General features: G+C 36.7%; 2 protein-coding genes across 10 annotated transcripts; one reads left to right on the top strand and one right to left on the bottom strand.

The window, feature by feature from the left end:
* Positions 1-1,976: 1,976 nt before the first annotated feature.
* LOC117613802 (PX domain-containing protein EREL1) lies at positions 1,977-7,979 on the top strand. 6 transcript variants are annotated; one of them, XM_034342376.1, is made up of 10 exons: positions 1,977-2,490; positions 3,351-3,461; positions 4,057-4,155; positions 4,348-4,434; positions 4,675-4,783; positions 4,899-5,683; positions 6,221-6,385; positions 6,517-6,759; positions 7,099-7,293; positions 7,472-7,979. In XM_034342376.1, exons 1-10 carry the CDS (start codon positions 2,401-2,403, stop codon positions 7,661-7,663), a joined length of 2,076 nt encoding a protein of 691 aa, XP_034198267.1. In that variant the 5' UTR covers positions 1,977-2,400; the 3' UTR covers positions 7,664-7,979. The 6 variants fall into 6 exon arrangements, with proteins under 6 accessions (XP_034198267.1, XP_034198269.1, XP_034198268.1 ...); XM_034342378.1 differs by lacking the exon at positions 1,977-2,490 and having other exon boundaries at positions 3,356-3,504; positions 4,065-4,155; XM_034342377.1 differs by lacking the exon at positions 1,977-2,490 and having other exon boundaries at positions 3,356-3,504.
* A 537-nt stretch (positions 7,980-8,516) lies between these two features.
* Positions 8,517-12,613, bottom strand: LOC117616421 (adenine phosphoribosyltransferase 5-like). Of its 4 annotated transcripts, none has more exons than XM_034345739.1 (7): positions 12,192-12,613; positions 11,950-12,060; positions 10,541-10,633; positions 9,716-9,865; positions 9,543-9,601; positions 9,049-9,121; positions 8,517-8,765 (listed from the first exon to the last, which is right to left on the bottom strand). In XM_034345739.1, exons 1-6 carry the CDS (start codon positions 12,280-12,282, stop codon positions 9,050-9,052), a joined length of 576 nt encoding a protein of 191 aa, XP_034201630.1. In that variant the 5' UTR covers positions 12,283-12,613; the 3' UTR covers positions 8,517-8,765; position 9,049. The 4 variants fall into 4 exon arrangements, with proteins under 4 accessions (XP_034201630.1, XP_034201629.1, XP_034201631.1 ...); XM_034345738.1 differs by having other exon boundaries at positions 9,049-9,163; positions 12,192-12,589; XM_034345740.1 differs by lacking the exon at positions 10,541-10,633 and having other exon boundaries at positions 9,049-9,163; positions 12,192-12,592.
* Positions 12,614-14,155: the final 1,542 nt, after the last annotated feature.

Below are 14,155 nucleotides of genomic sequence, written 5' to 3'. Positions count from 1 at the left end.
TTCTTTTCTTGCTGCAGCTCTGGAAACTCCAAAGTGCCTTTCCCTTTGTTTGATTCCTTCCCTTGAAGAAAATGCCACCTAAGGTAGACTAGGCACTGATGAGAGCCTCAAACTTGTCATGTTCTTCCTAATAAATATATTATTAGGCATTGCTTGAATGTCACTGTAATTGCACCGACAAATAGGCTGGTTCAAGGGAAGTGCCTAGAAAGGCAGGGAAGCCTAAGCTACCACCCCTGAGATTAGGCCTGGTTTTATGCTGTTATAACTCTTGTAGCTCTAGGCTTGCATGTACATGTGTTTCAGTGCGTGACCAATTGTACAGATTAATTAATTGTTTTTTCTCTGCATTATCATTTCCAATCAATACTCACAAAATCAGGATGTGAGGGTTGAAATTCATGACCATATGTAACAGTTAGTGCAAAATTTGCAAAATAATAATAATAGAAATATATTTAAAAAAAATTTCCCCCATGTATAAACTGTTAGCGGAGGATTAGTTACTTAAGTAAAACTTTACCCTCGCCACGGTTGTTGTTGATTCTCCCGCACTTTTGTATGAGATAAGAGTGCCGAGAGTGAGAATAACAGTTCCCTTTATATATCGAGATGATTTCTTTTGTGAGATAAAACATGGTGAATATGTGTATACAACAAAGTTTGATGGTAATTAGTACAAGAAGCGTTTTCTTCACTTTGGTTTGTGGGTATATATAGTAAAATAGAGCCTATGATTCCTGGGTATCAATCCCAAGCACATTTCTTTCACACTGTAAGAGAATGCGTGTGATGGTTGCAGCAGCAGCAGCTGAGTACTACAGAAAGGGTGTGAAGTCCTTTTGCTGAAGCTCAGGAAACATGGGTCTTGTCTTGCCTCCTCTCTATTCAGAGATTATCATGACCATGGAAGCTCACACTTGCTTTTTTATTAAAATTGGGTTGGAAATTTTTAAAAAAGCCAAAGCTTTGGGATTTGTTTTGGATCTTATTGTCAAAATCTCATTTTTGGGAACAAAGGTGAGTCAAAAGATAAAGAAAGGAGGGTCTTTTTTTGCCATCTATAGATGGCAATAAAAGGTGAACGCACATACAAATCTTTTGGGATTTTTGGTTTGTCTCTGTGGCAAAGTTATGTTCATCTGTATTGCTCTACTTTTTGAATTTGGTTCTATGAAAAATGGAAAATTTTATATAGACCATTATCTTCATCATCTATCATTTGTATTACAAATGAAATTTGATCTCTAAGAAAATCGTTCACTTTACGTTTTATTACGGCATTCTATTAAATTTTTTCACATAGTCCAAAATATCCCTCATAACATGAATTTCTGACTCTGCCAACGTGCCCACACAACCAAAGTTGGTTCAACAAATGGCCAATGAGAAAGACTTGGCATGCTTGAGGGTACCCAATTAAGCTTCGGAGCCATTAGATTGTTCAATTTTAGATGCTAAGTTGATGGATAGAGCAAAGAAACAAATGTAACTTCATGGGCCAATCTATACACAAAGAAAGGCCACACCCACCAATTTTTGGGGTCAAAAGAGTGAAACAAAAAACAAAAGGAACTTTCATGGGTCAAGCCCAAATGAATCAAACCAACCAATTCAATCTAAAAAACAATTAAATTAGATAGTGGGTTGAATTGATTAAAGAACCCTAAACAACACCAAAAGAAGCATTTGATGCCAATGCCGTAAAGGCCCAAGGGTAATAAGGGGTTTTCACTCAACGCAAAGGTCCAAAGTAGCCTTCCGCCTGCTTTTCTGTCCCCGCCGTGAAGCTCAATGCAACTGCAAATGAAGACAGTTAGGTGAGACTGTTTAATATTACCAAAAAGGAAATTAAAAATATTATTTAATAAAATCGAAAAATTTTAAAAGGAAAAAAGAAAAAGAAAAAAAAAAGAAAAGAGGTGCAATCGGTGGTGGCCTTTCGAATCGAATACTGACAGACTCTCTTTCTTTCCACCAAAAAAAAAAACAGGCAGACTCTCTTTCCAGAAAGAGAAAAAGAAAGAGAAAGAGAGAGAGAAGACTCGCCATTCGAAATTTTTTGCTACAGAAGAAGAAGAAAGAGAACGAATCGAAGCTGCAGGTGATACGCAACGCTCGCGGCTCCGATTAGCCACGTTGCCCATTCTTCTGCTAACGTGCGCCATCGCTCTCGCAGTGACGATGAAGCGGGCAATGGAAATTGTGCGGAGGCCACCTGTTTCTGTTTCTATTTGACCGAGAGATTCTCCTTGGCCGGCCCGTCCGATCCGATCATCAAAAACCCTAGCTCCGTCTCTCTTTCCCACTTCCTGAGAGAGAGCCGGCGATGATCGATTTCAATTCTTAGTGAGAGAAAGTGAATTCTTGAGAGCGAGTGTGTTGTAGAAAGATCGGAAAATGCAGAGACGGAGTCCTCCGAAGCACCGGCACGATGGGACTTCGCCGCTGCCCCTTGGGATGGATTGGAGTCCTCCTCCGCGGAAATGGGTTCGTTTGCTTTCGCTCTCTTCAATTCCGTTCATTTCAAGTTTCATTTAAAGTTCCTCACTTTGAATTACATTCTCATTGGGTTTGTAAATACGAGCCTTCCGCTTACTTGGTCTAATTTTAAGCTCATTAATTTCTAATTTAAGCTTTTAATTATTAGTTTAATCCTGTCTTTTATACAATCGATCAGTTCATCGGTTATAGTGGTTGGATGCACCTCCTCAACTCTGTTCTCTTACAGTTTCAGCAATGCACTCACATTTCTTGAAAAGTTTTTTACTTTTTAATCATCTCTAGGCATTCAATTCTTACCATTACTTTAATCACTCTTGCCCAGGGTTCCATCTAATGTCAATGGGTATGACTTCTTGGACTCTGTGTGTTTAGACTATCTACGCTTTAAATTTGAACGCTTTCTTGTTTTTTTTTCCCTTAGCTGCTTTCCAATTTGGCATAAAAAATTTCTTGTTGCCCAATTTCTTCACAAGTCATGCCACTTATTAATTAAGATTACAATTCTATTTCTTCATCGAGCAATCTCATAGCATTTAGGAATAATACCCATTAATCTTGCAAACATAAGTTGAGGTGGATCCACACTTCGAACATCATGTTACCAAAAGATGAAAAAAGAATTGCTTTTCTGTCATTTTATATGGTGGGTAGTTTTTTTTGGGGGGTTAAGCGAGCTCTTCATCAGAAAGAACAGATTTGACCTTTTCTCAACAGTTGCATTTCTGCTCTCTAGTGTGGATAATTGTTTTTCCCCTTTTGCCATTATTGCACTATTTATTGTCAATCAAAGTTGAACATAATTTCTGGGTATCTTCTAATCCAAAAGGTTCACATTCATTTTGCAGAATGGGCGGGACACAGTTTGGCCACATGATCCTCGCACAGGGTGGAGTTATTGTGTCATTATACCCTCCTGGGTTGTCCTTCCAAAATCAAGAAATTCAGATCCCGTAGTGGTATTCAAATTGAATGACTCTCCAGTGTTTATCTATGCCCAGGGTTAGATGTTGTTTTATATCATCTTTTGGGATCCGAGTACAATTAGGAAATCTATGTCCATGGTTGAACTTTCCATGCTTGAAGCTTTGAATAATATGGTGGTAGCCTCGTCCACAAGTAAATTAAATGTGTTTAATTAACTTCATGGTCTTTTAGGTTTCTGCAATGCATTTGGGTGGTATAGCAGTCAGTTTGGTGAACATAAAGTTGTAGGTGATCCTGTAGGTGCATTGTCATTCATCATTGACCCTAGCAAGTCTTCCTTGTATTACATTATAATGTTTTCAGACTCTATTCAAAAATAATGTTTTCAGACCATACAAAGATTCCCATTTGGATAGATTTAACTTTTTCGGTTGAATGTGAATAAACATATATATATATATATATATATATATATATATATATATTAGTTTCTTGCAAAATAAACATTTACACTACCTGCATGCACAATGGCTATTTCAAGCTGATACTTCATCTTTTAGACTTTCACATTTTTTTTCAGTCTATACCAGTCTTTTGCATGTTCTATTGTAACATTTTAAGGGACAGTTCTACAGGGTTCAGGTTGGTGTACAATCACCAGAAGGTATTACAACTACAAGTGGAGTGCTAAGAAGATTTAATGATTTTCTGAAGTTATTTAATGATGTAAGTACTGACTTCAGGCTGTCATATTCAGTAAAATTGGTATTTACTTTATGGTAGTATGGTAATTCACATCATGATGGCTACTTGACTGTTCTCTGAGCACTCTTTAAGGAAATGTGTTCATGACTTTTTCTTTTTAAGTAAACTAATCAAAGGACGCTTATTATTTTCTTTGTGTGCTGTCACTTGCAGCTTAAAAAAGCATTTCCCAAGAAAAATCTCCCACCAACTCCACCCAAGGGGCTTTTGCGGATGAAGAGCCGGGAACTGTTGGAAGAGGTAGGTGAAGTGTTCTCTTGCTTAATCAGTTTAACATGAGTGGTATTCAACGGAAAGCAAGAAACTCCCTCGGGTTTGTTCATATTCACATAAGGGAAGATTAGTCTCAAGTCTTAACTGAAAAGTAATTTTTTTCCAAGAAACAGTATTATTTGCAATCTTCAAACATGGGCTGTGCATACACTCGTACACTTCCGAGATGCTGACTAATATTTCTAAGAAGTTTTAGTTTTGTTGCAGAGAAGATGCTCTTTGGAGGCTTGGATGACAAAGCTGCTTTCTGATATTGATATATCAAGAAGTGTTGCAGTTGCATCCTTTCTGGAACTAGAGTCTGCAGCTAGGTCTTGTATGTGACTACCTTGTGCATTAAGTGTTGTAATACATCTTTATCTTGTGTAATACCTTGTGCACTAAGTGTTGTAGATGCTAATGTATCAGTTCCTTGTCATAATACATTTCAGCATTCCAAGATGCAAGTCAAAACACTTCAGAAGTGAATTCACTTCAATCACCTCCCAATTCTGCCTTACCTGTCATTGTTGGTAGTTCATCAATCGCATCAGATTATGGAAGTGATACCGCATATGAGACATCTGAGCTAGGAACACCTAGGCTAGCAAGGGATGACAGTTCTGAAATTGGTATCGAAGATCTTTTGTTGGATGAAGATTTAACAAGCCCAATAGAAAAGCTTGTGAAGTATGGCATGACCAATATTGACGAAGGACTGTTTATGGGACAGACTATACTAGAGCAGTTGGAAGGCCTTCCTAAGCATAAAGTGCATGCAAGAAATGTCAATAATGTTATAGGGAAGGATACATATAATGGAAATGCTTCTAAAACTTCAATTCAAGCTCGTAATGGAATGGAACTTTTCTCTGCACCAGAGCATAGTAAAGTATTCGGCCATTCTCGCAAGCTCTCAAATGAAAGTGTGGGAAGTGATGTTAGTTCTCAAAGAGGTAGTGAAATGTCTAACTCTGGGGTTCCAAATTCATCTGGTGATGGTTCTTTCGACCTTGTTGGAGGTGCCGAGGTTTCAAGCATCACAGAAATTCTTGGCAACGCAGAGTTACAAACTTCAGGTGGCACTCAGGTAGTTCTCCCGTTAGATCAGCGGCATAAATTAAGCAGGGTTCTCTTGACTATGCAGCGAAGACTAGTCACGGCAAAAACAGACATGGAAGATCTTATAGCTAGGTTAAATCAAGAAATAGCAGTGAAAGATTACCTCACAACAAAGGTATGTCAATTTAAATTAATCATGCTTTTCGTGGTGTCAATTTTTGGAATTATATTTTTTTGGGCTGTAGATGAACTTCTTGATTATATCTAAGTTGATTATTTGTAACTTGATATTTAAAATAAAATTAAAAATTAGAAAGTACAGTTTTAGTATTAAGAATGCTTAATAAGAGAAGTAAGCCATTATAAACAACCTGTAAGAAAATGTTCTTTTTCATTTGCCAAGAGCACTAGGAATCCTGTCATAAATTCATGTCTAAAATTCTTCACCAGAGTAATCTATATATTTAATAAATGTGCAGTGTCCAGTTATGAAGTATGCTTTGCTCACATACTCTTAGAAGATTAATTGGCATAATTATGCGTTGTAAATCTTAGTTTGGTGTATTGTGTAAGAATGATGAAGGCAATAGCTGCCGCACTTGTGAAGTTATAAATGTTGATAAAAATTAGTTACAGTTGTCTGCTGATAGAATTCGTACACCGTTTGATTTCACAGATGGATTTCATGGCCTAATTGATTGGGTCTCTGCAGGTCAAGGATTTGGAAGTTGAACTTGAAACTACTAGACAGAAAAGTAAAGAAAACCTGCAGCAAGCTATTTTAATTGAGAGGGAAAGGTTTACCAAAATGCAGTGGGATATGGAGGAACTCCGGCGGAAGTCATTGGAGATGGAGTTGAAGTTGAAGTCTGAACAGGTTATAATTCCTAATGTTTGTCTTGTCTACTTTTATTATGTCTTTTGCATCTGTCACGGTTTTTTTCTTTTGTGTCAGTTTGCTTCTGTCATTTGTTAATGATTTGGGATTTATACATTGAATGGTACCAGGATAACAAGTCATGTGCAGATACAACAAAAGATTCCACTGTTCAGGAGAAAGGCATAATGCCGCAGGAGTTGGATCCTTATAAGGAGCAGCTTGATAATTTGTCAAAGCGATATGAAGAGCTAGAGGCAAAATCTAAAGCAGATATTAAAGTTCTTGTTAAAGAAGTTAAATCCTTACGCAGTTCCCAAAAAGAACTGAAGCATGAACTCAGTAAATCACTAAAGGAGAAATCTGACGCTGAGGTAGTTTGTTACCCTTGCTAAAGCATTATTAAATTCCAACTATTTCTAACTAGTTATTGTTTTGAAGTGGTTCTGCTTTCTGTTATTCTTCTTAACAATTGGCTTCTTTGCATTTTTGTTATTACTTGCATTTCTGTTATTCTTCTAAGATAGATGTTTGCATACAAGAATAGGACTTATTATCATTTTGCATTCTAAAATGTAAACAAAAAAGTCCATTCATTTTTCATGGTTTTCCCGAGTAACTTCAATTAATTGATATGTAGCAGATGAATCAGAGAGTAAATTATTAATGAAACTTTGATGTTTAAAGCTTTCATTTATTTTTCAATTTTTCAGAAGCTTCTCCAACAGGAAAAACAAACAAGCAAGCTTGGAGAAACTGCTAGAAAAAGATTGTTGCATGACTGTAGGATTCTTCATAAGCAGCTTCAAGAGTGTAATATCAATTTTCCTGAAGACCCGTCAATGCTACCAGAGGCTTCAGATTTGTTGGCAACATCAGACAATCGTATTAGCCTCCTACTTTCAGAGGTAACTTTTATTTCTTCCCCAGTCTCTTTTGTTTGCCACTCTTTATTTTCTGGCATCTTGTCACATTATTCAACACTTCAATTTGGCCCGGCTTCTAAAAATCTTGAACTTAAAATTCGTTTGTTGCTAGCCTTCTTTTTAAACCATATCTCAAGTAAACTTTGCTTCAATTGATCAGGTACAACTCCTAGCTCAAGACAATGGAGCCACTACTGATGTTGGTGAAGTTGACAATTTTGTTGATGATACAAGAACAACTGATGATGAGTTGAGGAAGATGCTTGCCGACATTTTTTCTGAAAATGCTAGCTTACGGAAACAGGTGAACAGTGTTATACGTCAGGCTTGCAAAATGGACATCCCGTCTTGATGCCCCTCAAGACAAACTTCACTCATGAGTAAGTAGGAAAATGTAGGGATGAATATTGTAAATTTTTGTTTTTTCTTTAAAAAAAAAGAAAAAGAATAATCTGAGTCCTTCATCATCTGTTGTTTCATATAGCTCTCTTTACACACGACACTCTTTAAGCTTGTGGTTACACACGTACAAGTCTCCAGAAAGTTTGTGCATTCTCTGCATTAGCACAATGTTGTATTCTTCTGTTTTTCAAGGGCATGAATAATAGAAAGAGATGAAAGGAAATTACTAGTGGAAAGCGGTTTCCTTTTCGTATTGGCTTAGAGATCGAAAGCAATTTTGCCCTAGTCTATTATGTGCATGATTTGAGAACTGGATCCAAAAATACTTCTCAAAATTTTCAAATGCCAGTAACATTTTTTGTGCTGGTTGTTCTGGCTTAAACAGTAACTTTTCGAATTCTTTTTTTTGGCTGGTTGTTTCGGGTTAAACAGAATCTTTTCGATTTCTTCTTTCACAATCGTAGTTTTATCAGGTAACTTGTATATCAATAATAGCACTCAAACGTAGGAACCATTTTCTTTGGCGGACAACAAATGTACCTTTTCAAGCCACGCCATATCTACAAAATGTACCATGCAATTTGGGGAAGAGAGAACAAAAATGCAGTCCTCAAAAATGTACCACAGGAGATAAGATTTTGCCTTTATTTGGTACACAAATGCTTGTGATGTCATACGTCAGTTGAGGTGCATGTTTAGATTCTTTCAATGTCCTTTTGGAGCAGCTTGGTTGATACTCGTGGTTGGCTTTACCCTCTTCAGCAAAACAAAATAGCAGACGTATAATTTTTCATTAAAAAGGAAAAACAAAATTGCATAATGCGGCAACAAAGGTTTCCCATTTGAATAAGAATAAATCAATCTCTCAAAACAACATTTGTTCATGAATTTTGTTCGAAATGGCTAATGTTACACAGCAATCTACAAGAGATGCAGGCGACGCAATGAGCTTTGTGCGGCAGAACTCAGTCACCCGAGACATTCATGGCCTCTTTTGCTCAAAGTCAAGCATCATTGTTTCTGCAGTCAGCCCAAGCAGAACTAAACCAGATCTGCATGAATGAAAAAGTAAAGAATTAACTTGGAGAACTTGTAAGCATGCCACGGATTTTACTATGGTCAGTAGTCTGCACGATTTCTGACCGTTGATGAGATGCAGGCCCCATATACATCAACAGTCAGCCATAGAAGGCAAAACACGGCTGTCAGAGTATCCCAACTGACTGAACTTTTTTTTTTTTCTTCCCTAAATAATGAAAAGATATCTTTCTTTTTTTCTTTTTTAAAACTCTACATACAATTTTGAATTGCCAACTAAGGACAATGGTGCAGTACCTCAACAACAGTTATCTATCTCGCGTGGCTCCACAAGGATATAAAGTGGCTTTCCATTAAGCCTGCACTGTCCCTGAAAGGTCACAATCATCAAGAGCAGCTCAACTGCATAGCACTTGAGATAAGAAAAGGAGTATGAGAGAGCATGAGTGGCTATGCACTCAATACACAATGCTTTCAAATTTGAAAATGAATAACAAAATGCTCCTCACACATTAAAGAATACCTCCAATTTTTGGGACAAATTATGATTTGGTCCTTACAGTTTGTCCGAAGTTCTACTTTGGTACATGTAGTTTCAATTTTCGTGATTTCGTAATTTGAGGGCAACCTACCCTCACATTAAACTTGGTGAAATCAAGTAATTGTCCTAAAATTGCAACAACTACTAAACTACACGCCTAAAATCGCAAAAAGCGGATCTTCGGCCAAACTATAAGGAGCAAAATCATAACTTAACCCCATTTTTAAGTTGATAAAGGCTCAAACTTTACCTTAACCTCAGGCAAACCAATAACGCATCCACATTCGACCACTTCAGCCCCTACACGTTCTAGAAAAACAGGTTTTTTTTTTTTGGGATGATGTGAGTTTCCAGTTGGGTAAAGAAGCAGTAGAAGAAAGAAAATGAAGAAGAAATATCACAGGCCTAATAGCAACTACTCACCCAAAAGTGTTATTGCTGCTGACAAGGTCCCACCTGTAGCTATTAAATCATCAATTATCAATGCACGTTCACCAGGCTGAACAGCACCAACATGCATCTCCAGGCAATCAGTCCCATACTCAAGCTCATATGCTTCTGAAATTACTTCTCCTGCATAAGCAGCATCTGAAGTGAAGACTAAAGTACATTGAATGTGAAAAATGCAAGTACGAAAAAAACACCGAGAGATAGACCCATGGTTGTATATAGCTAGTCGTAGGGAAGAAGAATTCCCGATGTGGACGCGCTGGTGGTTTAAAACGAATTCAAAGGGTTTATTCTTTTCTTAAAGAAACAGCTAGATCTGGCTAAGGTTCATTAGATCAAGGTGCTAAGAAAAGTTTCATCTGTCCACCAAATAAGAAATGAATAAAGTATTTTGAGACCTTGGCAAGTGCACAAGACTATAATTAATTGAATCACTCTTGAATTTTAATAGAAATGGAGGAATAGCTTTTGTTTACATATTAAAGATGTCTTTTACTGATCCTTCAAGAAATTAGCTTGCTGCTCATAATGACCCTCGTGAAGACCTAAATGAAAGTAAGCAATTGATAAAGCGACATTACCAGACATCAAAAGTATGGCCAAGCATATTAAATTAGCCCACTGTTTACTTCAACTGTTGGTTGAATTTTTAGTAGCCTAAATCAGCCTTTCAAAGGCTCAAAGGACACTCACTTTAATTATCTCCTTCAAAATTTGATTAAGGTGGACTGAGTGCACCAATTAAAGAGTAATTAACCCCTTGACTTTCAAAAAATTAGCAGAGCTAAAGTAGCATACCCGGCAACTTTCTAGGTTTACGTAAAGGGACAAACTTGGCGCCAATAGCTAAGGCAATCGAAGGACCAAACATGAACCCTCTGGCTTCCACTCCTGCATTTAATCACTAGATGAGAAGTATGCAAAGCAGACCACCAAAAAAAAGACAATTATGTTTAATTAGATTTTCTAATCAAGGTCACCATCATGCTACTACTGTTGGGTAAACTATACAACCAACTTGGAGAAAATAGTGAATGATTAAGACCAATAATTGAGATAGTCTAACGACATAGACTCATTTCAAACAACCATTTTTTTAACAATGACACTCATGTGCCTGTTCATCTGTCATGAGGACAGCAAAAAATGAAGAACTCCACTTGGAGTTAACCATCAACATCAATAGCTAGCTTTCTTCACTCACTTAAAGTACCGACAAGAACGTAAGTTTTCAAGGAGCACAAAGATTGATCTATGCGGACAATTGGTCCTTACCCTTCAGCTCAGGAAATTAACTATGACAATGTGGTACAGCAAATGACAGGTTTAGAAAAAACCAGACACTAACATACACAGAGTAATAGTAACCGTGCTAGTCACACAATATTGTTGATAGGATAAGTTTGAGGTCAACAGTTTATTGATTGAAAACAAAAAATTAAGGATATTTTTTTTCTTCAAATGGCTAAAATATCCTCAAAAATCAGAAACAGCGTTCCGAGCAACCAAAACTGCAGCAATGCGGGAGAAAATGCAAATAGCTTATTATTAAATGAAATGCCAAGAAAAAAAAATTGAATTTCATCAAAACCTTCTTTAACCGTATGGATAAAAATTGATAGAACTGCAGAAATATGCTTAGCCAAGTTGGCTAGAGCAGATGTGCTCCCAACTATGCACCCGAGTTTGAATCCCCTCCCCCATAGTTTAGATTAGATTAAAGTAGAATATCGCTTGTATCAACAACAATAACAAATTGATAGCACTGAGCTAAAATAATCTGTCATAGCTCCAAAAAAAAAATCCCAAGGAAAAGGAACTAATCTGCTCTGTTGTGAAACTAGAGTAGTTGTATTTCCTCCACGGATATAATTCTTGAGGGGGGTAAATTGGAGAAAATATTTTCAAATCAATAAAAGTGGTCATATTAAACTAAGATGGGTGATACTGTGATACCCAAAAAAAAATATTAAAAAAAACCCATTCCCATATCGAGCCCTTAAAAATCATCCATGAAATCAACAAGGATTGCAGCTTCAAAGACCAAAACATATCTCCAAACAATCAAAGTAGCAGCAAAAGCCAAACGAAAGAGGCAAAGATAAAGTACCATCCTCTGTGCAAGAAACCCATAAATAAACTAATTAAGCCCACATTTCAATATTCAAAACATTAATAAACCTTTAAAAAAAACTTAAAAAATGTACCAGCAACAACAGAGATGTCCATGTCTCTGTAGCGATCAACAAAAATGTCGACAGTATGCTTGAAGGCCTTGTGATCAAGCAACAATGTTGTTATGTCTTGAAACATTATTCCTGCCAACATAGTAAACAAACAACAGCCTTGCTTGATCAAACTAAACAAACAAACACTGACAGCTGAAAAATAAATATAATAATAATTAAAATATTACCCAAGAAAAAGAAGAAGAGAAAAAGCAAGGAACCTGGTTTTGGAAAGTGAGGCACAACCCTTATGGCTTCAGATATGGCTTGGAGCCTTGGGTCTCCTTTGAGTCCATTTTCTGCTGCAAACATTTTTTTCTCTGGTTTTCTCTCTCGCTCTCTTCAGACTTCTTTTTTTTTTGGTCGAAATTCTCTTCAAACTTCAAACACTTCAATGGCTTTATAAATCTTTAGGCTTTTGTTGCCTTGGCCCTTCTCTCTCTTTGTTTGCTCTAATCAAATGGGGTTTTGGGTTTTGGGTTTTGGAATTTGGAATTTTCCCTCCTAAAACTGACCTGAAAGCTCAAATCTTTCTGTGTGTTGTGTTGGGTTCTGTATGTGAGAGAGAGAGACAGAGAGAGAGACAGAGAGGGAGGGAGTAATTGCCTGCAAGTGGTTTTTTGTTTCTTCATTTATTATGTTGGCCAAACCACAGTACTTTGGAAGATACGTAGGTGAAGCTGATGGTGACGCGGTTTTAATGCACGTGTACTGCACGATGCTTTTTCCCATGATTCATATCAAAGTTGATGATGATTCTTCTTTTCAAATTCTTGATTGAAATTCAAGAGGTCTTAACAAGTTTTACCACATGCTTGAACAAGGAAACAAACAAGTTATAGTCAAATGTCATGTTTGCATTTATATATTTTGCCACAAATGAATGAAGAGAGTAGCACTATTTGAGTTCTTCGCAAAATTTCAACTTTTTTTAATTACATTATTAAAACAAGTGTTATTTATACTCATTTACAAAAGTGAAAGAAATCAAGTAAAAAGTTTGAATGATGCTTCTGTAGTTTCTGTTTCAACATACACAAGTGGAATAAATTAAGTGAAAAGCATGAGTAACGCTTCCCTAGTTGCCGTTTCAAACTTATTGAAGTCCCCTTGTTGTAGAGATTATTATTGAATGTCACATCCCGGGATCAACTCCATCGTAACACGATATTGTCCGCTTTGGGCCCCCCTCTCTGCCCGCAAGGTTTTGTTTCTGTGAGCTCACGAGCAACTTCCCAGTGGGTCACCCATCCTGAGATTGCTCTAGCCCCCAACTCGCTTAACTTCTGAGTTCCTACGATTCCGAAGCCAGTGAGCTCTCAAAAGGCCTCGTGCTAGATAGATGCAGGTGTGCACATATAAGGCACATCACCCCTCTCCGTTAGTTGATGTGGGATCTTACATTGAATGTGTCATGTTTATGTTTCCTGTTTCAATTTCTATTTCAAGTTAAATAAATTTTTCCTTTGTACTGCTTCTTAAGTTATTTATAGAAAAATATAAACTTTAGTAAACAACAAACTATTTTCCATATTGAAAATTATATTAGTATGTATTGATTCTTTAAAATGTATATCTATTGTAGATAAAACTTGTTTATCACCTATTCTATTAGTTGATGATGTGTAGTGTACATATATAAACTTATCAATTATTAATTCGTGAGGGGTGGTAGCAAAAACTAAAAAATAAAAGGTATCACGCGCCATAATTTGACGTAGTAAAAAGGGAGAGAGAGAGAGAGAGAGAGAGAGAGAGAGAGAGAGAGGTCTGACTTGTGGATGTTTTTCCCTGTTGAGTGTATCTAGCTACTTCACCTACGTTTTCCAAATCCGAGAAACGAAAGTTTTTATGCCCCCGATCTTCCATTTACTATTGCAACCCATAATCCAACGGCCACGATCTATCCCGTTCAACAATTAAGAAATTTTATGGGGACTAATGAGTTAGTTGGCTTTTTCATTACCAATTAATATTGAGTTTGAAATCTAAACTTGTATGTTTTGCCTACTATTCAATCTCAACATTCACACGTGTTTCACGTCACACCATTAAATTATTCATATATTGAGCTTGAAATTTGTCACACAAACACTTAGAACTCTTTTAAAACAACCACACACAAAAAGTTAAATAAATGCTTATTTTTATTTTAAACTCTTAATTTTATTAATTGGTAATAGGT

Source organism: Prunus dulcis, chromosome 1, assembly GCF_902201215.1.
Source record: "Prunus dulcis chromosome 1, ALMONDv2, whole genome shotgun sequence".
Lineage (NCBI taxonomy): Eukaryota > Viridiplantae > Streptophyta > Magnoliopsida > Rosales > Rosaceae > Prunus > Prunus dulcis.
This window is presented reverse-complemented; position numbering and strand designations above follow the sequence as displayed.

Excerpts from the sequence above, each read along its gene's own strand:
- LOC117616421 (XM_034345738.1), bottom strand. The coding sequence starts at position 12,282 with ATGTTTGCAGCAGAAAATGGACTCAAAGGAGACCCAAGGCTCCAAGCC. Across the intron at positions 12,061-12,191 it reads GCCTCACTTTCCAAAACCAG|GAATAATGTTTCAAGACATA; the intron begins GTTCCTTGCTTT and ends CTATGTTGGCAG. Across the intron at positions 9,164-9,542 it reads TTGGTTTGCCTGAGGTTAAG|TGCTATGCAGTTGAGCTGCT; the intron begins GTAAAGTTTGAG and ends TCTTATCTCAAG.
- LOC117613802 (XM_034342376.1), top strand. The coding sequence starts at position 2,401 with ATGCAGAGACGGAGTCCTCCGAAGCACCGGCACGATGGGACTTCGCCG. Across the intron at positions 4,784-4,898 it reads AGAGTCTGCAGCTAGGTCTT|CATTCCAAGATGCAAGTCAA; the intron begins GTATGTGACTAC and ends AATACATTTCAG. Across the intron at positions 6,760-7,098 it reads AGGAGAAATCTGACGCTGAG|AAGCTTCTCCAACAGGAAAA; the intron begins GTAGTTTGTTAC and ends TCAATTTTTCAG.